Source organism: Sus scrofa, chromosome 5, assembly GCF_054392235.1.
Source record: "Sus scrofa isolate SSC_HxYL_T2T_F1_AM1 chromosome 5, Sscrofa_HxYL_maternal_Yorkshire_Landrace_v2.0, whole genome shotgun sequence".
In the NCBI taxonomy this organism is placed as follows: domain Eukaryota; kingdom Metazoa; phylum Chordata; class Mammalia; order Artiodactyla; family Suidae; genus Sus; species Sus scrofa.
Genome location: NC_139387.1, coordinates 111697035 through 111721916, shown reverse-complemented (window position 1 = coordinate 111721916; position 24882 = coordinate 111697035). Strand labels below are relative to the sequence as shown.

Below are 24882 nucleotides of genomic sequence, written 5' to 3'. Positions count from 1 at the left end.
AGCTGGGGGCTTAACCACTGCTCTGCTTCACCCTGGGGCATCTGACCCTGTCCCGTGATATCGCAGTGGATCCAGTGGATCGACAGCAAACCCGGGTGTGCTGGATGAAAATGCAGTTAGGTGAATTGTCTAGAGAATCACCATACTAAGGGTAGTGATTCAATGTTTGCAGTATCCTGAGTGGGAGTTCCTCAAAAAAAGGACTTGTAGTAAAGCCTTAAATGGTTTGCTCCTTGTTTGCCTGTTGCCTTTTATCACAGGTTACCGGTGCAGGAAGTGGATTTACAGGTCGTATTATCTGATTTAACTGAATAATCTCAAGGTGAGAGGATTGCCTGAAAGGATCCATACCAAAAGTGTGTGTTGTGAGCCATTTATACTGATATACACGGGAGTTTATTTTGCATGTTCTAATAATGCACGCACAATCAACTAATAAGATGATGGCAGAGCAACCACCACTCGGAAAGTGAGAGGGGATCCTTTGTGAGCAGAAGTGAGATGGAGCGGTTGATCGTCTAAGCTGCTCTAACATATGCAGTCTCATTGCTCTCTCTAGAAATAGAGTGAATATTATACAAAGGAACAGAAAATCATCAAAAGTCATTTTGGAGTCAAAACAGTTGGTGACCACTGACCTACACATACACAGTCAAGACGAACCCTTGGCAATGAGCTAGATCCAGGTCAGTAAGTACCAAGCACACGGAGGCAGGTACATGCTGGGGCATGTTCATGTGATCCATACAATTTCTGTTGTCCTCTGTGTTTTGCAAATATTACAGAGCATAAGGTAATTCAAGTATTGTAGGCGACTCTCTAGAAGTTATTTGCAGTCATTCTAAGGCAGTGGTTCTCAGAGTGTGGTCCCAGGACTAGCAGTTTTAGTGTCACCTGGGAACCAGTTAGGCAAACTTTCAGACCCCACTCAAGATTTGGCAAGAGGGAAGTATAGGGCCCAACAATCCACGGTTAAATAGGCTTTCTAGGAGTTCCCATCGTGGCCTAGCAGGAATGAATCTGACTAGGAACTGTGAGATTGTGGGTTCGATCCCTGGCCTTGCTCAGTGGGTTAAGGATCCGGCATTGCCGTGAGCTGTGGTGTAGGTAGCAGACACGGCTCGGATCCCCGCGTTGCTGTGGCTCTGGTGTAGGCCGGAGGCTACAGCTCCGATTAGACCCCTAGCCTGGGAACCTCCATATGCCATGGGTGTGGCCCTAAAAAGACAAAAAGATCCCCCCCCCCTTAAAAAAAAGCTTTCCATTCCAGGCGATTTCATTTATAAGTTGAAAACCATGGATCTAGAACAGTTAAATTACAAATAGTGGGAAGGATGCTGTGCAGCACAAGGAACTGCATCCAGTCACTTGTGATGGACATGATGGAGGATAATGTGAGAAAAAGAATGTCTGTATATGTGTGACTGGGTCTCTTTGCTGTAAAGCAGAAATTGACAGAACGTGGTAAAACAGCTACAGTTAAGAAAGAAACAGCTGGAAGGATAGGGAGACTTTGCGTATTGGATAAAGCTAATGAGTATTAGACAAAGGCCACTTAAAAGTGAGTCGCCATAGATCACCGTGGTATTCAAATGAGGTCCAGAGACTAACCCTGTGTGTATTTCTGGGAACTCGTTAGAAATGCAGAACCTAAGACCCTTCCTCCGATCTAATTGAATTATAACCTGCAGTTTAAAAAGATTTTCAGGGGGGTTCCCCTGTGGCTCTGCGGGTTGAGGAGTTGAGGATCTGGTGTTGTCACTGCTGTGGCATGGGTTTGAGCCACAGCTCACGTGCCGCAGGTTTGGTCAAACAAAAAACAAAACAGAAAAAAAAAAAAAAAAAAGATTTTCAAATGATTCCCAGGCACATTAATATTTGACAAGCTGTGTTACAGGAAATAGTTTTTTAAATGTTTAATCGAAAATTAACTTTGAAAATGTTGATTTTGACTTTTCTTTTGGACAAAAATTGTGTGACAATATGATACAACCTTCTTCACCACTTTATGATTGACTTTTGTGGTACTATCATAACTTTTGTAGCAAAGATAATTTGAGGGCTTCCTTATTTTCCAAAGGCTTCTTTTAGCCTTTGATAATCACATCATTCTCTTTTGAAGCGCTTATCATCATCCCAGCTTATTTTCTCTCAGTACATGCATATCACATCCAACGCCCCCTTTTCCATGGTTTTTACGTGGCCTCGCAATTTTCCAGCATTGTGTTGGCTGACTTGATGAAATGTGTCTTGTTTTTAAAAGTTCATGATCTACTTTTGATCCAAGTTCCATTACATTTGTGGATGTTTACATCCAAAGTCAGAGGAGAACCGCCCGACAAGCCCTTTGACAGGATGGGTGGGATGGGAGCTGGTGTAAAGCTGAGGATGTTTGGATGGGCACGGAGTTTATAGGCAGTCAGGTAGTTAACTGATTATGTCCACATCATAACTCTTGCTTTCTCAGGTACCCTCGTAACTGGGAGGGAGGATAAGGGAAAACCGGTAGAGACAGCCTGGATGTTAAGGGTGATTGTCTCTGGGCAGCAGAAGTCCAGGTCATTATTTTCTTCTTTGTGCTTATCTGTATTCTCTAAACTTTCCGGGATGAATGCATGTTGTTTTTGCAAAGGAAAATTCTTGTTATGTAATATTTTATTTTTATCTTTTTTTAGGGCCGCACCCACAGCATATGGAAGTTCCCAGGTTAGGGGCCGGATCCGAGCTGTAGCCACCGGCCTGTGCCACAGCCACAGCAATGCAGGATCCAAGCCACGTCTGCGACCTACACCACAGCTCATGGTAATGCCGGATCCTTAACCTACTGAGCGAGGCCAGGGACCAAACCCACAACCTCATGGTTCCTAGGTGGATTCATTTCTGCCACACCAAGATGGGAACTCCTGTTACTTAATATTTTAAACGGATATATAATTTAGTTCAGTAAACTGCACAGAGAGCTTGAGCATTTGGTTCAAATTGTCCAGTAAAATTATATACACTCATGCAGTCACCACTCCTGACAAGATAGGTAGCAACTATTTCCATGACCCAAGAGGTTCCTTTGTGCCCTTTTAACCAGAAAGTATCCTAATATAGCACTACTTGTGTATTATACACACTGCCCCCAGGCTATTTAACCTCTAGAGTGCTTTCAATATGCTTCTTTGGAACAGTACACTATATCCAGATTTGAGCAAATATACTTTTTTTTTTTTTGACTCTAGTATAGAGCTTACGTATGCAGATGTAGTCAATGCTGCATTCTGCATTTTTTCCCATAAACTCCCCTTTGTGTATTTCTAACTCATACTTTAAGTTGAAAATGAGAAAAATGTTTTCCTCCCCTAATTTCCCCTCCCCCAAGCCAATCTTTTTTCTCTCTTACTTCCTGCTTTGAAACAGCTAAGTAACTGTAGTGCTGGCAGAAGATTCCATTAAGATGAAAGCTTTGTCCTTGCCAAGGCAGAGTTAAATCGAGCTTGCTTGCCAGAGTTTAGGAGAGATGTGTGGCATGCCTTTCTCTCGGTACTCACTGATGCCCACACCTGCTTCTCAAACCTTTCTTTCTTATTGCTCTGGTTTATGGCAACAATAGAAACACGGAAAGTAATGCAGATTAAGAGGTGATAAAGTTTCAGAGACACAGAGGACTTTCAGAAAGGTTATCTCGTTTTGTTAGTCTTCTCTGCAATACACCTTGAGTTCTGTGGGGAAATAGCAGAATCCATTCATTCCTTTGTTCATTCCCACATCACATATTTATATATGTAAACAACGTGTGCCAGGCAGAAGGCCTGGCAAAGTAACATAGTAGGCAAAGTACCTTGCCAAGTAACAGTGGCGAAAAAAGGAACAGTCTCTCACATTTGTCCAGTGGTTAGAAGCGGATGAGTAAATAGGCAAGTATGACTCAGGTTACAGAGATTCACGAAGGGGCATACTGAGCCTGGGTTAATTATAACACCGCAAAGTTGGAAACTGGTGTGTCTTAACATAAGAAGTTCGTAAATTACTCTGCAGCTGCTTAATGGAATGTTTTATGGCCATTAAGTTATTTTTTGAAGATACATTTGAGGATATATATATATGTATATTTATATATTAGTAGGCACACATTACTTTTATAATCAGATTTTTTAAACTGTAAGCTGAAAAACACAGGACTGTTACATGTATGCTAGGGTACTAGCCAGCACTTAGAGATGGTAATATTTATCTACAATATTTATCTTAATATGTACTTTCTAAAAACTGTTTAGGGAGTTTCTGTTGTGGCACAGTGGAAACGAATCCAACTAGTATCTGTGTGGATGCAGGTTTGATCCCTGACCTCTCCCACTGGGTTAAGGATCCTGCGTTGCTGTGACCTGTGGTGTAGACTGGCAGCTGCAACTCCAGTTCCACCCCTAGCCTGGGAATTTCCATAGGCCTCACCTTCGGACTTAAAAAGTTTAAAATATTCCCTTATACACAATGGAATACTACTCAGCCATAAAAAAGGATGACATAATGCCATTTGCAGCAACATGGATGGAACTAGAGAATCTCATACTGAGTGAAATGAGCCAGAAAGACAAAGACAAATACCATATGATATCACTTATAACTGGAATCTAATATCCAGCACAAATGAACATCTCCTCAGAAAAGAAAATCATGGACTTGGAGAAGAGACTTGTGGTTGCCTGATGGGAGGGGGAGGGAGTGGGAGGGATTGGGAGCTTGGGCTTATCAGACACAACCTAGAATAGATTTACAAGGAGATTCTGCTGAATAGCATTGAGAACTATGTCTAGATACCCATGTTGCAACAGAAGAAAGGGTGGGGGAAAGAACTGTAATTGTAATGTATACATGTAAGGATAACCTGACCCCCTTGCTGTACAGTGGGAAAATAAAAAAAAAAAAAGAAAATAACAATGTAATTCAAATTATAATTAATTCAGTAACTTAGAAATACATATACTGAATTTATTTTTGACATATCCAAAATAAATTTTATCCTATATATTTCTGAATATTTCTCTAAATCATTAAGTTAATTTGGGGAGAAAAAAAGAAAACACTGTATTCTAACTCTTGCAAATATGATAAATATACACGCTACTCTAGGCCAATACAAAGGTCATGTACTATAAGCTACAATTTAATAAGTTATTTATTGTTCCTAATTTTATTTTCTATAGGTAGTATTTATAATCAATTATCCAAAAAAATGTTGTAGAAAAAGCAAATGCTATAGGTAAATGTAAATAAATTCTCAGTGAAACTATTTAACCATTAAAAACATAAATAAATAAATAAATAAATAAAAATAAAATATTCCCTTATAATTTTTCTTTTCTTTTTGTCTTTTTAGGGCCACACCTGCAGCATATGGAACCAGGCTAGGGGTTGAATCAGAGCTATAGCTGCCAGCCTACACCACAGCCACGGCAATGCAGGATCCAAGCCATGTCTGTGACTTACACCACAGCTCACAGCAATACCAGACCCTTAAGGCACTGAGCAGGGCCAGGAATTGAACCCACGTCCTCATGGATAAGTCAGGTTCATTACTGCTGAGCCACAATGGGAACTCTCTAATTTTTCTTTTAACAGGTTATTTATAGTTAGCTTTTGGCTTTAAAACCTGGTAGTTAAAGAAGAGTTTTAAAATATGTATCTATTTGTGAATATGTGTTCACATAACTGTTCACAGTGGTTTCATACCTTAGTTCACATCATCTCAACAAGAACGCTGTGAAGTCAGTTATTTCCCCTTTACAGAGAGAACCCAAGTCTCAGTGATGTTGAAGAACTTAACCAATGCGAGACCAGCTCAGCAGGATGGGGCTGAAGAACGGGGACTGTGAGACTTACGGAAAAAGGTTAACATAAAACAAGACACAGACACGTTTATCTGAAGTAAAGGTGGGAACCGGGGCACAAGAGCCCTGCCTCAAGGAACCACACTGCTTTTATTGTGTTTTTTAGGATTATGTCACGTGAGAAGGGGGTTGTAGGTATAGGATATAGGTTTTTTTAAGTTACTTTAAAGGTCATGTAGCCGGTTGCTGATTAAGCTTTTATTCCGACCTTTAGGCATTTAACAGTCATTAGCATTTGAGGAAGCTTGGCGTCAGCTATCTGCATAGCATCTAGAGAATCACCATTGTGCTTCTGCAGACAGCTTGCCTAGGTTTGCACCTTGGCTCTCTTTGCTGATGCATATTTTGCTAACAACCGCTCATGAACCCCTTGGCCATGAGGTTCCTCTTCCTCTTATTCCTTAGAGGACGTATCATGCAGTGCAAACAGCGTGGCAATCTGCACAGGTCCATGTGCCCAGACCAATGCATTGAGTCCTCATTCAGCTGACCCTGTGAATAGCTTATGCCTTTAGGTCTTTGTTCTTCAGCTTAAGTCAGTCACCGTCACTGCGACTGTGTTTCAAGCAGGAAGATGGGGTAAAGTGAAGCAGGACAAGAGGGAGTTTTCAGCAAAGAGGCTAAGAAAATATTGTAGAAACTTGTCTCGCGAAAAACCAACAGTACTGAGTTGGTGGGTGGTTGAGCCAGAACGCCAGCCTAGTTTTTAAACTCCAAATCGAGTTTCTTGCATTTTATGTCGGTACCTTACTTGTATTATTTACTTCCCTGTGGGCCCCAGACTCTTCAATCATTCAGAGGTATTTGAACTAGCTTAGTATTTGAGCTCATGTTCTTATATTTATTCTCATTGTTACTTCTTAGAACTAATTACTGAATAATTTCAAATACTTAAGTGCGTATATATGGAGCCAACAGATCAGTGATTCTACCTCGTCTTCATTTTTTAAAGTAATTAGTATGTATTTGTATTTTCTTGATTATAATAGTAAAAACTCCTTGTGTAGACTTCGTAAAAATTAGGATTATTCTGTCATGCCTGTTTTAAAAACTTTTCCCCCCTTAATATGATGGGTCTGCCATTTAGTTTTTTCACATTAAATGTTTAAATGTTTAAATCAATACCTTTATGCAAGTTCAATAGTGTGATTAAGTCTCTGTGAAAAAGAGCAGTTCTCTTCTGTTCTCCTCATCTTGATTAGTATTTCCCAAGAGATAACTCCTTTTATCAGGTATATATACCTTGATAATGTGAAATAACATGTGAAAACGGTTTTTGTTCTTTCTTCCTTCCCTGTCTTTCTTTTCTGTATCAGCTTTTATTATTTATTTTGGCTGCACCTGCAGCATGTGAAAGTCGCCAGGCCAGGGACTGAACCCGTGCCACGACCTTGACCTGAACTGCTGCAGTGACAATGCCAAAAATAGAACTTGCCCCACAAGGGAACTCCTCTGTATTAACTCCCACCCCACCCCACCCGCCACATGTTATATATAGTTTTAATTATAGTTGATTTACAATGTTGTGCCAAGTTCTGCTATATAGTAAGTGACCCAGTCATTCCCTCTCTCTCTCTCTCTCTCTCTCTCTCTCTATATATATATATATATATATATACACACACACACAAGCAGTCTTTCTCTTATATTATCTTCTATCATGGTCTGTCCCAAGAGACTGGATATAGGTCCCTGTGCTATACAGTAGGACATTATTCATTCTGAAGGTAATAGTTTGCTTCTATTAAGCCCAAACTCTCAGTCCATTCTACTTCCTCCCCGCCTCCCTCTTGGCAACCACAAGTCTATTCTCTATGTCTGTGAGTCTATTTCTGCTTTGTTTTTTTTTTTTATAAATTTTATTTTATTTTATTATTATTTATTTATTTATTTTTTTTTTGTCTTTTTGCTATTTCTTTGGGCCGCTCCCGAGGCATATGGAGGTTCCCAGGCTAGGGGTCGAATCGGAGCTGTAGCCACCGGCCTACGCCAGAGTCACAGCAACGCAGGATCCGAGCCATGTCTGCAACCTACACCACAGCTCACGGCAACGCCGGATCGTTAACCCACTGAGCAAGGGCAGGGATGGAACCCACAACCTCATGGTTCCTAGTCGGATTTGTTAACCACTGCGCCACGACGGGAACTCCTATTTCTGCTTTGTAAATAGGTTCATTTGTCCTATATTTTAGATTCCACAGATGTGATATCATATAGTATTTTTCTTTCTCTTTCTGACATACTGCATTTAGTATGAGAATCTCCCGTTGCATCCATGTTGCTGCAATGGCATTTTGTTCTTTTTTATGACTAAGTAGTATTCCATTGTGTATATGTACTACATCTTCTTAATCTGTTCATCTGTCAATGGACATTTTGGTTGTTTCCATGCTTTGGCTATTGTGAATAGTGCTGCAATGAACATAGGGGTGCATTATCTTTTTTGAATTACAGTTTTGTCTGAATATATGTCCAGGAGTAGGATTGCTGGATCATATGGCAGTTCTATATTTTTCTGACAAACCTCCATACTGTTTTCCATAGTGGTTGTACCAATTTACTTTTCTACCAGCAGCGTAGTAGGGTTCCCTTTTCTCCACACCCTCTCCAGACGTTGTTATTGGTAGACTTATTAATGATGGCCGTTCTGACTGGTGAGGTGGTATCTCATTGTAGTTGTGATATGTATTTCTCTTATAATTAGTGATATTGGGCATCTTTTCATGTGCCTATTGACCATCTGTATGTCTTCTTTGGAGAAATGTCTGTTTTGGTCTTCTGCTCTTTTTTTCTGTTTTTTTTTTTTTTTTTTTTTTTTGTCTTTTTAGGGCTGCACACATGGCATATGGAGGTACCCAGGCTAGAGGTTGAAGTGGAGCTGTAGCCACCAGCCTACACCAGAGCCACAGCAACTTGGTGTCCGAGCCACTTCTGTGACCTACACCACAGCCCCTGGCAACACCAGATCCTTAACCCACTGAGTGAGGCCAGGGATCAAACCTGTGTCCTCATGGATATTAGGTTTGTTTCCCCTGAGCCTCAAAGGGACCTCCTCCTGCCCATTTTTTGATTGGGTTGTTTGTTTTTTTGTTGTTGAGTTATATGAGTTGTTTGTGTATTTTGGAGATTAAGCCCTTGTCAGTTGCATTGTTTGCAAAGATTTTCTCCCATTCTGTGAGTTGTCTTTTTGTTTCTTTTTTTTTCATGGTTTCCTTTGCTGTGCAAAAGCTTTTAAGTTTAATTAGGTCCTATTGGTTTATTTTTGTTTTTATTGTCATTATTCTAGAAGGTGGATCAAACCAGATATTGCTGTGATTTAGGTCAGTAAGTGTTCTATGTCTGTGCTGGCTTTTATATGTTGATTTCTGCCGGGCCCTCCGTTTCCCTGGCCTTCTGTTTCCCTGCAGAAGCTGTCAGTGAATCCTCCCTAGCCCTCCCTCCCTCCTCTGCCCCCACCCTTTCCAGGGAGAAGTGACACACTTGGCTAGAGAATAGGCCCAGCTCAGCCTCCTCCTTTCTCTTGGACACACCTACTTAAGCACCGTGCCTTCTGCTCTGCACTTCATTCTGTGAATGTACTGGGGCAAACACTGCCTATGCGTGAGCCAGTGATGGAACAACTGTCAGCCTAACTCATAGTTGAAATTTTAGCAATATTTCAACTCCATGCTTCATTCCGCCTTATGTTTGGCAGACTTTGTTAAGGCCCCACCCCACATCCCCAGCCTCTAAGCTCACCTGCTGCGGCTCTAGTGAGTTTCCGTCCTGCTGACAGTCCCTGCATCTCTTTGCTTTTCCACAGGCACTGTTTGCACTACTGGAAGCAAAAGCACAGAGGAATCAACACCATCTTCAACTGGTGGGACAGGTTTGTTTGTTTGTTTGTTTAGGGCTGCTCTTGTGGCACGTAAGGCATATGGAAGTTCCCAGGCTAGGGGTTGAATCAGACCTGCAGCTGCCAGCCTACACCACAGCCACAGCAACTCAGGATCTGAGCCGCCTCTGCAACCTGTTACACCACAGCTCACTGTGACGCCAGATCCTTGATCCACTGAGGGAGGCCTGAGAGGGAACCCACATGAATGTGAGATCGTTGTAAACACCACGCCGAGATGCGAACTCCTGGTGGCACAGGTCTGAGGCGGGTTCCACGTGGTTTCTCAGGACTGGGCTCGTTGACAGACCCCTTTCCGGCTCTTCCTTCCTTCCCACCTTCTCACTCTACTTCTTAGGGGCGCTCCCCTCAAAGCGTCCTAGACCCAAATCTTGTTTCTCATTTGGGAAGTTGATATTTGGATCTTCATCTGTCTGACTCTCACTTCCATCTCTCAGTTGATTCTGAACAGTTCCTATTATGAAAGATAAGGATTTGATCCTATCCCATGCCCCCTCCTCCTCATTCAAACATATGTACTTTTCCAACTTCATGACTCAAGTACAGTTCTAAAATCCGTATTAGATTAAATTAGTGTTTATTACCAATAATGAAATCGGGGTTAGATATATGTTAATAGATATAATAACGTAGATATTAGTATAATGGCCATAAGCATAAATCTTATCTGTTCTACATGCATCTTACACTACATTTCCTTCCTGCCACAACCTTTTTTTTTTTTTTTTTGTCATATGGAAGTTGCCAGGCTAATCAGAGCTATAGCTGCCAGTCTCCGCCACAGCCAGAGCAACACCAGATCTAAGCCGCGTCTGTGACCTACACCACAGCTCATGGCAACGCCGGATCCTTAACCCACTGAGTGAGGCCAGGGATGGAACCTGCATCCTCATGGATACTAGTTGATCCATTATAGATGCGCCACCACGGGAACTCCATGCCACAACTTTTTGGTAGAACCCCTCTGACAGGGTCCACACATCTGACAATTTATCAGTTCTGTTTTTCCCTGGTAACGTTGCTTCTGCCTCCAGCTTCATTCTGCAGCAGTTTTTGTCTGAGCTATGCAGAACGAAATTTCCTTTTGCTTTAGTTTGCTAAGTCAGTTACTACTCCGTGTATGATTTCTAGCAGGTGAAATCTTTTCTTCCATGAAGTTGTAAGATTGTTGACATTGCTTCCAACTAGCTCATTCATAACGGCATGATGCTTGCATAAGGTGTTGTAGTTTGTAGAATCCTTTCACATATGTCATCCATGTAATCCTTCCCTCAGTTTGGTAAAAGAGAGGTTATTATCTTCATTGTGCAGATTCATTTAACACAGTGCAAGACAGTGCTTCTTAAATGCCAAGTCCTGTCAAGCCACATTGACAAATAACTCAGTCCTCAAAACAGCCCTAAATGGTAAGAACTATTACTGTCCCCATTCCACAGATAGGAAAATTGATGCACAGAGATTTACTCAAGTTCCATTAGCTTATGTATAAGTAGAGCTGGGTACTCACACAGTATGGTGATCTTAAAGAGTATTTTATGCTGCAGATGAAAATGTTTAATAATAGACTAAAAAGTAATTTTCTAGAGTCAACCAGCAGTTAAGGGGGTCAGAGGAAAGCCTTGATTCCAGTTTTGTTTTTTTTTTTAAACTCCATCTAAGATGCTGTGGGTGCTGAACTTCATAGCTGACTCATAAGACACCTCAGAGCATGAGCTGCTGACATAGCTGTGGTCAGTGCATTTGTTTGTAAATCTCTGTCTCCATCTGCAAATGTTTTCTTAGAACAGATTTTTTTTTTTTTTTTTTTTTTCGCCTTTTAGGGCTGCACCCGCAGCATATGGATGTTCCCAGGCTAGGGGTTGAATTGGAGCTGTAACCACTGGCCTACACCACAGGCACAGCCACGCCAGATCCAAGCCACGTCTGTGACCTACACCACAGCTCACAGCAATGCTGGATCCTTAACCCACTGAGTGAGGCCAGGGATTGAACTTGCCATCTCATGGTTCCCGGTCAGATTCATTTCCGCTGCACCACGAGACAGGAACTCCTAGAATGGAATTTTAGAAGCTATATTATTGGATTAAGAAGATATGAGGAAATAACCTTTTTAAGGATGTTATACAATTTGCTAAATAATTTGTCAGAATGATTGTTTGAATGTAAACTCACCCATGAAATAGGAACCACACCACTGCAACCGTTGAAGCACATTAATCTCCTTCCTTTTTTTATTTCATGGGTGGAAAATTGAAGTTTACCTTTTACAAATTTGCAAAAATTAGAACACTCTTTTGGTATTTATCAGCCATTAGTGCTCCTTGTTTTAAAAACTATCTTTCAGGATGGAGTTCCCGTTGTGGCTCAGTGGTAATGAACCCAAGCAGTATCCATGAGAATGCAGGGTCAATCCCTGGCCTTGCTCAGTGGGTTAAGGATCCAGTGTTGCTGTGAGCTGTTCTGTAGCTCACAGACATGGCTCAGATCTGGTGTTGCTGTGGTTCTGGCGTAGGCTGGCAGCTGCAGCTCTGTTGCGACCCCTAGCCTGGCAACTTCGATATGCTGCGGGCGCATCCCTAAAAAGACAAAAATGAGCAAACAAAACAACAAAAAATATCTTTCAGGAGTTCCCGCTGTGGTGCAATGGGATCTGTGGCATCTTGGGAGCACTGAGATGCAGGTTCAATCCCTGCCAGCAGAGAGGGTTAAGGCTCTGGTGTTGCTGCAGCTGTGGCTTAGGTCACAACTGTGGTTGGATCTGACCCCTGGCCCAGGAACTACATATGCCATAGGGCAGCCAAAAAAAGAAAAAGAAAAGAAAGGAAAATCTTTCATAATTTTTATAAGCAAAAATTAAAAATAAATCAGAACAATACTAAAATATTTCTCGGGCTCACAAAAGGTTTCTTCTCAATCGTGTTTATCAAAAGATTTCTAAGACTTTGAAGTCAGAATGATGCAGTGAAATATAAAAACACAAAAATCTTCCAATTCAGCCAACCTAAGATTTCTCCTTTTTTCTTCTAGAAGATTCCATTGTTTATAGTCTATATTTCTTTTAAAGAAGAGAATAAATTCCCATGAAATGCTTTTTACTACAATAATTACTACCAAGTGCCCAGTAAAATTTTTGGTCTTCTGACCGCTAATAAGTTATTAAGTAAAGCCCACTGTTTTTTGGTTTTGTTTTGCTTTGTTTTTTCTTTTAGGGCTGCACCTGGGGCATGTGGAGGCTCCCAGGCTAGGAGCTGAGTCAGAGCTGTAGCTGCTGGCCGACACGACAGCCACAGCAATGGCAGATCTGAGCCTTGTCTGAGAACTACACCGCAGCTCACAGCAACACCAGATCCTTAGCCCATTGAGCACGGCCAGGTATGGAATCTGCATCCTCCTGGATGCTAGTCAGATTCATTTCCGCTGAGCTACGACAGGAACTCCAGCCCAGTGTTTATTTTTTATTTTATTTTTTTAGGGCCACACCTGAGGCATATGGAAGTTCCCAGACTAGGAGTCCTGTCGAAGCTACAACTGCCAGCCTGTGCCACAGCCACAGCAATGCGGGATCCAAGCCACATCTGTGACCTACACCACAGCTCTCAGCAATGCTGGCTCCCTGGCCAAGGCCAGGGATTGAACCCACATCCTCATGTATACTAGTTGGGGTCTTTTTCACTGCGCCAAAATGGAACTCCCAGCTCAGTGTTTATTGATGAAACAATCCCTTGGCACAGCAGCACAGGTGGCTTAAGCAAGAGGGAGTAAGTGCCTGACTTGAACTAATAAAAAGTACCTGAGTTAACTCCTGGCACTTCCTTAAATGGTTATTTTTGAATTGTGAATACCTGACCAGAAGGTCGAAAAACAGCTGGAGGCACTAAAAGAATTTTCCTAGAAGGAGGGCCCATAAGGAGAATATTGTCCCTGGGTGAATACCCCTTTTCAAACACAGTGAGCCAATCTGAATCTGGTGACTGGCATCCAAATTTCCCCAGTGACTTGGCCTAGCAGCCTTCCTTCTTCCTCTTAGGCGACTTGGAGGTGGGTACGGTAGGGACTGTCCTAGGTCAATGAGACAGAACCCCCATATTCAGCTCATCACCCCAGTGACTTCAGCCAGACTCAGCAAGGCTCATAAATGCAGCAGAGGTCGCTGCAATTATGAAACTGACCCCCAGAAAAGACTTTTCTTCTTGCTAAAAATAACTTATTTTATACTAATCAGCCCATGGAGGGTGCTCAGTACATAGAAACAGCATTTTCTGAAAGGATTTCAAGACACAGAGGATCAGGAAAAATAGCTTGGGGTACATATTTTGGAAGTGGATAGAGGACTTCAATGCATGGCTCTGAACCGAGTATTTCAGCATGTTTGCCAGCGGCCTCAGCTGTTGAGAAAGTTCCCTGGTGATTGAAAACAGAGGGTTACTTAACTTGAGGTCTGGAATCTGACAGACATGGATTGAGTTCCAGAGCCCCCACTTATGAGTGACTGGCTTTTTGTTTAAAAAATTGCTTAATCACTTTGTTTTGTTCATTCATATAAAATGCGGGCCACAGATATTAATACCTCGCAGAGTTTTTGTAAAGATCAAATGATAGAATGTATGTGAATGTTTAATATATTGCCTTGCAAGTAGAGGGCTCAACAAATGGTTCAATTATCTTGACCGAATCTAACTCATTATAATGTCTGTCAGTCTATATCGACTCTCGTGAAAATTGTTATATGATTACTCAAAACTATTTTTTTTAATTGAAGCATAACTTACGACATTGTCTTAGTTTCATGTATACCACAAAGTGATTGTTACAGATCTATTTTTTTCGGATTATTTTCCACTTTAAGTTAGTGGATATAGTTCCCTGTGCTACACAGCAGTTCCTTTTCACTGATTTTTATATATAGCAGTATGTCTGCTAATATCATACTCCTAATAATCCTCCCCGACCCCCTTTCTTTTTACTTAGTCATAAAAAGGATGAAATATTGCCATTTGCAGCAACATGGATGGACCTAGAGATGGTCATACTAAGTGAAATAAGTCAGACATAGACAAGTATTATATGATATTATTACATATAGAATCTAAAAAAATACAAAAGAATCCATTTATAAAACAGAAATAGACTCATAGAAAACTGTAGTCTTAAAAACCAAAAGAAGAGTTCCCACTGTGGCTCAGCAGTAACGAATCCGACTAGGATCCATGAGGATGCAGGTTCGATCCTTGGCTTTGCTCAGTGGGTTAAGGATTCAGTGTTGCCATGAGCTGTCGTGTAGGTTGCAGACTCGGCTCAGATCCTGCATTCCTGTGGCTGGGGTGTAGGCTGGTGGCTACAGCTCCGATTCCATCTCTAGCCTGGGATGCCGTGGGTGCGGCTCTAAAAAGTAAAAAAACAAAAATCAAAAAACCAACAGAGACATATTAGTGACTCAGATGACTTCCTGAGAGGACAGAAATAAACATTTTTTGCTTGTTTCTTTGAACATAGCGAGTCATAAATCTCAGCTTATGAATCACTATCCTGGAATCTGCTGTAGGACAGAGAAACCCAGCTTCGCAAGAATCAAAGCTGCAGTTTACGAAGCTTTCCTGAGAGTGGGTGCTTCTCATTTCTTCCCTGGAGCACATTGTCAGTGATGGACCATGGAGGAGAAGCCCTCAGAGACTAAAAATATAACATTAGTGGTTAAAAGAGCAGACAACAGAGGCAGAACAAGTTGGTTCTGAGTCAAACTGACAGGGATGGATCCCGAAAGGTCTGTTCTTTCATTTTATTGTTTGGAAATTTTTACGTTTTTTCTTTCTTTTCCAGGTTTCCTTGCTGTGCTCCTCTGATGGATGTGCAAGATCAAGGAATATTCGGCAGGAGGGCGAGAGGGAGAGAAGTCTCCCGGGGAGATGGTAAGGCGCTGCAGCGAGATTCTTACTTGTTTCACAGAGGGACTTAAAGCTGACATATGTGTCCCTAACAAAGACAGAGTCAGGTAGGAAGAGTCCTGCTCAGTGATTTTTTGCTTTGGCTTCAGGTAATTTGTTTTTGACTCATCCAACAGCCCTGACAGAATGAAAGAATAGGCATCAAGAAGTCATGAGTTCCCGTTGTGTCTCAGCAGGTTGAGAACCTGGCATAGTGTCCACAAGGATGGGGGTTAGATGCCTGGCCTCACTCAGTGGAGTTAAGGATCCAGCACCGCCACAAGCTGTGGCGTAGGTCGAATATGCTGCTCAGATCTGGATCCAGCATTGCTGTGGCTGAGGTATAGGGCTGCAGCTGCAGCTCCCATTCAGCCTCTCGCCCAGGAACTTCCACATGCCACAGGTACAGCAGTAAAAAGAAAAAGAAAAAAAGAATCAAGAAGCGAGAAACTCTCTCTCTTCCCTGCTTAGCTATGAGCATAGAGAGTAAAGGTAGATTAGGATGAGAGTCAGAGGTCTTCAGTCTAGTGTAGTGGTGAACAAAACTGCAGGCCTAGTTTGAATTTATGTGCCCCAGACAAGCCTAGCTTTGCTAAGGCCGTTCCGTTTTCTGTCTTTGAACTGTTGTTACAGAACAAAACTTGGGTCTGTTCGCCCACTGCTCAGTAAAACCACTGTACTGACCCTGAGTTGTGGTGGAGAAAATACGGCATTATTGTCCATGCCACGCAGAGTGTGTGGGCACGTCATGCTCAAAAGGCTCCAACTCCCAGCGGCTTTGGGGCAAAGGTTTTGAAGACAGTGGTAGGGAGAGGGTCACAGGACGCATCGCCAGCTCGTCGTCCCTCTTCTGATTGGTCAGTGGGGATGTAACAGGGCTTCCTCACCCTGATGTTTCAAGAATCTCCACCTTCAGGTTCCAGCCAGTCTGGGGTCCACATGCGTGTGGTCAGTTTATAGTCACCACCCTCTGCCACCTGGTGGAAGGCGGTCTTACTTTCTGCACAACAACTCGAAGGTATGCATCAGACGTTTATCCGTAGCCCCCCAGGAGGGACTGGGAGGCCTCTGCCTTTTGTCCTGATCTTTAGCTGCTTGAGTCAGGTCTTTGGAACTCAGGGAGGCTCTAGGAGATGAAAGCCTTTTTCTTCTCCTACGAATAAGAGACAGGGACACAGAGGGGTTTCGTACCTGGGAAGTTCCCAGAGGACCCTGCCGCTGCAGCCCCTCCCTTCCCTTGATGCTCCTCGGTCTTGAAGGGGAACAGGTGCTGCAGGAAAGGGAATAAAGTCTTGGATGGAGACGTTAGTCCTACACTCAGCAGAGAAACTTGGTCCTAGGGAGACTCAGCGTCATAATAATTGTCTTTTTGGGGAGAGAAATCTTAAATATGCATCAAACAGAATTGCGAGTACCGTGATAGGTGCAGCGTAGCCTAGGTGGTTACCAGCGTGGACTCTGGAGTCAGACTGCCTGGGTTCAAATCCAGTGATTGTGCAGCTTTTGGCAAACTATTCAACATCTTAGTGCCTCTGTTTTCTCATCTGTGAAATGGAAATGATAAGATCATTTACATCTTAGAGCGGCTGTGAAGATGAATTAACACATGTAAAGCCCCTAGAATAGTATTATTCTTGATAATCTGACAGATAGACTTGGCGTATATGTATATTTGAATTCTCCCTGTGAGGTGTTTGAGCTGCTATTCAGAGGATAATGCCTACTTCCCGTGCTCCAGGAGAACTGAATGAGCGGGTGACTATAAAGCCTTTTACGCCCTGCCTGGCAGACGTTAGCAAGCCTCCCTCATTGCCTCTTTCTAGAAATCATTACTCCCTTTGCATTTTAAGTAAATGGGGCCCCAGTTTCATTTCAGAAATCTTTCCTTAGTACTATTCAACCTCTTTTGAATAGTTTTTAGCGATGAAAAACTGATTTTGTCACTAAGTGGCCTGTTATTTTTGAGGATTTTAAATTGTTTTATTTTTATTTATTTATTTATTTTTGTCTTTTTAGGGCCACACCTGCAGCAAATGGAGTTTCCCAGGGTAGGGGTCAAATCAGAAATGCAGTCCCTGGCCGACACCACAGCCACAGCAATGTGGGATGCGAGCCACGTCTGCAAACTACACCACAGCTCGTGGCAAATCTGGGTCTTTAACCCACTGAGTGAGGCCAGGGATCAAACCTATGTCCTCAGGGATACCAGTCAGATTTGTTTCTGCTGAGCCACAGTGGCAACTCCAGGGTTTTCATTGTTAAGAGGTGCTTCAGTGCGCAAAACTGAAATCTGCCTTTGTGGATTTCCTGAACGCACTGAGCCTGGTTCTGCTCCTTTGAACGGCACAGAGTGAGTGCAGTCTTTGGTCCTCACAGTCCTTGTACGGATGGGAGAGGGGAAGGCCTGGGCCAAGGGTATCCATGCATAGATTTCAGGGATCTGTGAACTTTGGTGGGGAGAAAAATGTCATCTTTATTTTAACTTATCTGTAACTAAATTTAGATTTCCTTCAATTATGAATGAAGCCAACAAATCTTAGTATTTTTTAACAAGCCCTATGACTTTGTCAACAACGGAAATCACACATATTTTCATATCACATTCCATTTGTTCCAGAAATCTTGAAATATCATTGACAGCATAACTTTGGAATTTCAGAGGTTGTTAGGTCTGCTGCTGCTTCTTGTTATTTATTGTGCTAATAGAAAAATCATATCCATTGCTGTATCACAAACTTGTTTTTAAAAATATTTTGGGAGTTCCCGTCGTGGCGCAGTGGTTAACGAATCCGACTAGGAACCATGAGGTTGCAGGTTTGGTCCCTGGCCTCGCTCAGTGGGTTAACTATCCTGCGTTGCCGTGAGCTGTGGTGTAGGTTGCAGATGCGGCTCGGATCCCGAGTTGCTGTGGCTCTGGCGTAGGCCGGTGGCTACAGCTCCAATTCGACCCCTAGCCTGGGAACCTCCACATGCTGCGGGAGCGGCCGAAGAAATGGCAAAAAAAAAAAAAAAAAAAAATATATATATATATATATATATATATATATATATATATATTTATCTTGGTAACTGTATTTCCACATAGTTGCTTTCCTTGTAATCCTGTGTGTTATAGTTTGTGCATTTAAAAACATTGTTCTGGGAGTTCCCTTCGTGGATCAGCAGTTAATGATCCTGACTAGGATCCATGAGGATGCAGGTTCAATCCCTGGCATCCTCGTGGGTTAAGGATCCGGTGTTGCTCTGAGCTGTGGCATAGGTCAAAGATGAGGCTCGGATCCCTCATTGCTATGGCTGTGTTGTAGGCCGGCAGCTGTAGTTCTGATTCAACCCCTAGCCTGGGAACCTCCATATGCCTCAGGTGTGGTCCTAAAGCCAAAAAAAAAAAAATATATATATACATATATATATATAAATAAATTGTTCTGGAGTTCCCCGCTGTGGTGCAACAGAATTGGCAGCATCTCTGGAGTGCTGAGATGCAGGTTCAATCCCCAGCTGGCACAGTGGGTTAAGGATCCAGTGTTGCTGCAATTGCAGTATTGGTCACAACTGTGTCTGGCATCTGATCCCTGGTCTGGGAATTCCATACGCTGCAGTGCAGCCAAAAAAAAAAAAAAAAAACTACTCTAAGAAAGCAACCCTAAGTTTCACCAAAAGACAAAAAATATTTAGAAACTCTGGTCTAATTCTTTGTTTAGGAGTCAGGTCTTCAAATATTAGAAAACAGGTCTGTTTTCCCAAGTTTTTTCTAGACTCAAAGTTCCTAGTATCCTATTTCAGGACAAGTCGACAGGAAGCTTCATCGTGGGAGAGGCCAGCACAGGAAATGAGATCCTCCCACCAGAGAGATGGAGCAGGTGCTGCAGGAACAGAGCTAGCTGGCGATGCAGGTGGCATCAGTATTGTATGCAGATCTCAGGCAGCAGCGAGCAGTCCAACAGGGAACGGCTGGTATTTCAAGACAGCACGCCATCTGCTTGGGTGTGTGTGGAGGGTAAGGGTGTCAGTTACACACAGTAGCAGAGCCACCCTAAGTAGTGGGCGTTGCTCAGACGGGGAATGGAAGTAACATTCATCAGGCATCACACTGGACAATTTACAGACATTATTGATTTCATTTTCACAGCAGACCAGTACAGTGGATATTAAGCTGACTTGGGAAAGTCAGCTCGGAGTGTGTTCTGGTATGATGGGAAGATTTCAGCTATTTGGGGGTGACAGTGGGTCTAGCAAGAGCCAAGCAAGACATTAATTCTAAAGTGGCTTGGGGAACGAGGCAACGCACCAAGAACACTCAGGCACAGCAAACAAAACAGACACCACTGATCAAGACTGGACTCAAAATGGCACCTGGGTTTCTAGAACAGAGGGAAGTGTCCATGGACCCTTTCACCTCTGTGCCTTTGCTCATGCTCTTCCTTCTGGCCGATTCCTACTAGACCCTCCTCTATGACGGCCGAACTTCAGCCTTTTCTCCTTCCTTGCAGAAACTGATTGCCTGTCAACTGATCATCTATCTTCAGGGAACTCATTCAACACATGACCTCCTCCTTGCCTTTCGCTTAGTGACTTTCCCTCCCAACCTGGCACAACTTAATAAAGAATCAAAGTGTTCTTCAACTGAGACTGCCAATTTACCTACACGGTCACAAGTAAATGCCTAGCAAGAGTGCCAGTGAGCATATCTCTAAATCAGTCAGTATTCATTTCAAGAAAAATACCATATGCTGATATTTAAAATATTCAGTGATGTTTTTAAAAGATGAATGTTTTCATCACGTGCTTTTCCCTCAAGTATTTTGAAACCCACCTGTGCAAACCATTGTTTTAAAAAAACATGATTTTAATTATCCTTTATGCAGAAGATTTATTGTATGGATATCAATGAATCTGAAATGGTATATAAAAGAGAGGATTCATCCTATTATTGGTGTTTTTGGATGCACCAAAACAGTGACAATTTATTTCAATTTGAGAACCAGTTACTGAGCAAATGCTGTTAACAGAAGGTACTCACTTTGGAAGATAAATCAGCTATGAGCTCTGCCTTTGAAATGCTTTTCATTTAATGGCAGAGACAAGCATAATGCTGAAATATTTCTGGAGGCTTACTGTTAAAGAGCAATACCTTCTTTCTAGCTAGAAATAAGTTTTCGGAAGATAGATAATTGTCTATTTCTTTCCACTTCCTTCCTCTTTCTTTTTATTACCTTTTAAAATCATTCATGGCATCTAACTTACAAGAGTCCTATAAGAAATCTCTTATAAATTTTAGGTGGATGTGCTGAACTCAAGTATTCTCATTAAACATTTCAGGATGGTAGGCCTTAGTAATTAGACACCATGTGGTGTATGTATACATAAATCCTGTAAGAGTAAGAATTCTTTTTGCAAATTACTAATTGATTTGTTTATTTAGATTAAAAGGTTTTGCTCTGAACCGTCTCTTGGATGATGGTGACATCAGGTTATATCTTTAGAGACAGTGTGAGTGTTACGTTGGATTGATTTTCTGAGACTTAGTTTGTTTGTCAGGGACATTGCCAAGCCAAATGATCTCCATACCTCATTGGTACCTATCAAGAAAGGCCCATTTTATTTATGTAGCCCATCGCTTGGGTTTTTAATGGTCATTCAGTTCTATATGGTCACAAGTTTCGTCTAAGGAAAATGTCAAGGTATTTTAAGTAGAACCTTGTAACATGGGTTAAGTTTAGGAAAAGTGTGTACGTATGTGCTGTTAATCGAACCAAAGTCTGAAAAATGCCCACATAAAAGCCTTTTATAACTTTGTTAGCTGATTATACTGTCTTTTTATGTAGAACCAAAAGACTTTTCTTGAATTAAAATTAATTCTCCTGATTCTATTAACATAGGAACTTTCAACCACATACGGGAAAATTTTTCATGTGTATTTTTCCACATAAGACATGGAAAGAGATCCTGAAATACTGAAGCATCCATAGCTTTTATCTTTAGAATATTTAAATGTACATTGTCAAAATGCCAATTATGAAAAGTTTGAAAACTGATGGTTCTTTCTGAAAAAGCAATTTCTTTGAATTAAAATATTGTGTGCTTTGGAATAAAATGGAATATACGCTACACACTTAAAGAGACGTCTTCTTGAAGTTCACAGACTTTTGCAAGTGTTGTGCAAGAGCGTTAACTCCTATTTTTGACAATTCTCTAAGGAAAGGTAAAGGAAGCATCTCCAAGACACTTTCCTTTGAAGAAATTAAAACTCTCCAATCATTGATACTCGGTTTTAGTGAAGTGCCATATGCTTTGGTCACACTTTAACCTTTCTTGCAGTGCAAGTGAATCCTAGAGGAACACGTAGGCAAAGGCAATGTAGCTCGGTAGAGAAGTGCCACAGTGACTAGGGAGCAATAAGATGCAAAGCTTGCTGGGGAGGAAATGCCCAGACGATGGCAGCCTGTCTCCCACCCCCACCAAGGTCACCAAAGACCTCGCTATCTCTTATGCAAGACAGTCCTGGAGTCCCCATTGTGGTGCAGTGGAAACAAATCTGACTAGGAACCATGAGGGTGTGGATTCAATCCCTGGCTTCGCTCAGTGGGTCAAGGATCTGGTGTTGCCATAAGCTGTGGCGTAGGTCTCAGATGCAGCATGGATCTGACGTTGCTGTGGCTATGGTGTAGGCTGGCCACTGTAGCTCCGATTTGACATTTGACCCATAGCTTGGAAACCTCCGTATGCTGTGGGTGTGGCACTAAAAAAAAAAAAAAAAAAAACCAAGAAAATCCTGATTCCTGTGACAACATACCTACAACTACCAGGTTGTTTAAGGGCTAAATCTTATGCCTCTTGTCAATTTCTCCTTTTAAGTTTCTTAGCAGTTGCCTTATATATTGTGGTGACCCTATGTTGGCTGCACATGTATTTACAATTGTTATATCTTCTTCTTGGATTGATTCTTTGATCATTATGTGATGTCCTTCCTTGTCTCTTAAAATATTCTTCATTTTTAAGACCCATTTTGTCTGATATGAGTACTGCCAGTCCAGCTTTCTTTTGATTCCCATTTGCATGGAATATTTTCTTCCACCCCCTCACTTTCAATTTGTATGTGTCCCTAAAAGTGAAATGGGTCTCTTGAAGACAGCATATATATGGGTCTTGTTTTTGTATCCATTCAGCCAGTCTATGTCTTTTGGTTGGGGCGTTTAGTCCATTTACATTTAAGGTAATTACTGATATGTATGTTCTTATTGTCATTTTATTAACATTTTGGATTTGGTTTTGTTGCTCCTTTTTCTTCCCTTCTTCTCTTGTTCTCTCCTCTTGTGGTTTGATGACTATCTTTTGTGTTGTACTTGAGTTGATTTTTCTTATTTGTTTGTGTATCAATTGTAGATTTTTGGTTTAAATTTGCCCTGAAGTTTTGATATAGTCAAATACATGAGATTGTTTTAAGTTGTTGGTCTCTTAATTGCAAGTGCATCCCCAGTGTCCTGCATTTGTACCCTCCTCTTCTCACAATTTGTGATTTTGGTGGCACAATTGTGCATGGATGATTTCCTACCTTTACTGTATATATGCCTTTACTGGTGAGCCTTGTCATTTGTGGTATTTTTGTTTCTAGTTGTGGCCTTTTCTTTTCTGCCTAGAGAAGTTCCTTTAGTATTTGTCGTAAAGCTGGTTTAGTGGTGCTGAATTCTCTTAGCTTTTGCTTATTTGTGAAGGTTTTGATTTCTCCTTCAAATCTGAAGGAGAGCCTTGCTGGGTAAAGTAATCTGGGTTGGAGGTTTTTTCCTTTCATCACTTGAAGTATATTATGCCACTCCCTTCTGGCCTGCAGCATTTCTGCTGAAAAATCTGCCAATAACCTTATGGGGGTTTCCTTGTATGTGATTTGTTTCTTTTCCCTAGCTGCTTTCAGTATTTTCTCTTTGTCTTTAATTTTGGTCAGTTTGATTAATATGTGTCTTGGGATGTTCTTCTTTGGGTTTATTTTATATGGTACTCGTTGTGCTTCCTGGATTTGAGTGAGGGGTTCCTTTCCCATGTTAGGGAAGTTTTCCACCATTACCTCTTCGAATTTCTGTCCCTTTCTCTCTCTTCTCCTTCTTGCACCACTATAATATGGATGTTGGTGCGTTTAATGTTGTCTCACAGTTCTCCGAGACTCTCTTCATTTCTTTTCAGTCTTTTTTCTCTCTTCTGTTCCACATCAGTGATTTCCACTAGTCTGCCCTCTACCTTGCTTATTCATTCTTCTGCCTCCTATATTCTGCTGTTAGTTGCTTCTAATGAATTTTTTATTTCAGTTATTGTACTTTGCATTTCTGCTTGCTTAAGTTTTAAATCTTGTATTTCTTTGCTCAGTGTTTGCTGTAAATTATCAATCTTTGCCTCCAGTTTATTTCCAATGTCTTGCATCATCTTCAGCACATCAGTCTAAAGTCTTTTTCCAGATCACTTAGCTGTTTCTCTGCTTTTTTCCTTCTTGTTCCCTTGCCTAAGCTATAGTTCTCTGCCTTTTCATTTTTACAGGTTTTTGGTATCGTCTCCTTTTTGCAGACAGTGGAGTTGTAGCCTCTCTTACCTCTGATGTCTGCCCCCCTTTGTGGCTGAAGTTGGTACAGGAGCTTGCTGTAGGCTTCCTGATGGGAAGGACTGGTGCCTGCCCACTGGTAGTAGGCACTGATTCCTATCCCTCTGGTGGGTGGGGCTGCAGGTTAGAGTCTGCTGTGTGCCTGGTGGTGGTGGGGGGCTGTTTACTGATGGGTGAGGCTGTGATCCTACCTGGATTATTGTTTGGCCTGGGGCTTCTCGGCACTGATGGGTGGGGCCAGATTTTCCCAAAAGTGGCCCCCTCTAGAGTTACACAGCTGATGAATATTCCCAAGGGATTTCCTGCAATGTCCTTCCCCCACAATGAGCCATAGTCACCCACTGTTTTCCCAGGAGATCCTCCAAGAACTTTAGTCAGGTCCAACCCAGATTCCTATGGAGATTCTGCTTTGCCCTGGGACCCAGTGCATGTGAAAGTCTGTGTGTGCCTTTCAAGAATGGGGTCTCCATTTCCCCCAGTCCCACAGAGCTCCTGCACACAAGCCCCACTGGCCTTCAATGCCAGATGCTCCAGGGGTTCTTTCTCCCAATGCCAGATTCCCATGCATGGGAACTTGACATGGGAGTAGTGAGAGTTCTGCCTCTGTGA

General features: G+C 42.0%; 1 protein-coding gene across 16 annotated transcripts in view; it reads left to right on the top strand.

Annotated features, from left to right (window-relative positions):
* LOC146403622 (uncharacterized) overlaps positions 1-24882 on the top strand; it is a 145227-nt gene that overhangs the window by 48624 nt on the left and 71721 nt on the right. For 9 of the 16 annotated variants that reach the window (XR_014804635.1, XR_014804638.1, XR_014804634.1 and 6 more), the window contains 2 exons: positions 9676-9741; positions 15586-15674. Coding sequence is in view for 10 of the 16 variants with exons in the window: in XM_084957810.1 (XP_084813936.1) it covers positions 9676-9741; positions 15586-15674 (155 nt within the window). In the remaining 6 variants the exon portion in view is untranslated. Of the gene's footprint in view, positions 1-9675; positions 9742-15585; positions 15675-15883; positions 16093-19472; positions 21808-24882 lie in introns of those variants that run through there. The other 7 variants (XR_014804642.1, XM_084957808.1, XM_084957809.1 and 4 more) reach the window with 6 other exon arrangements.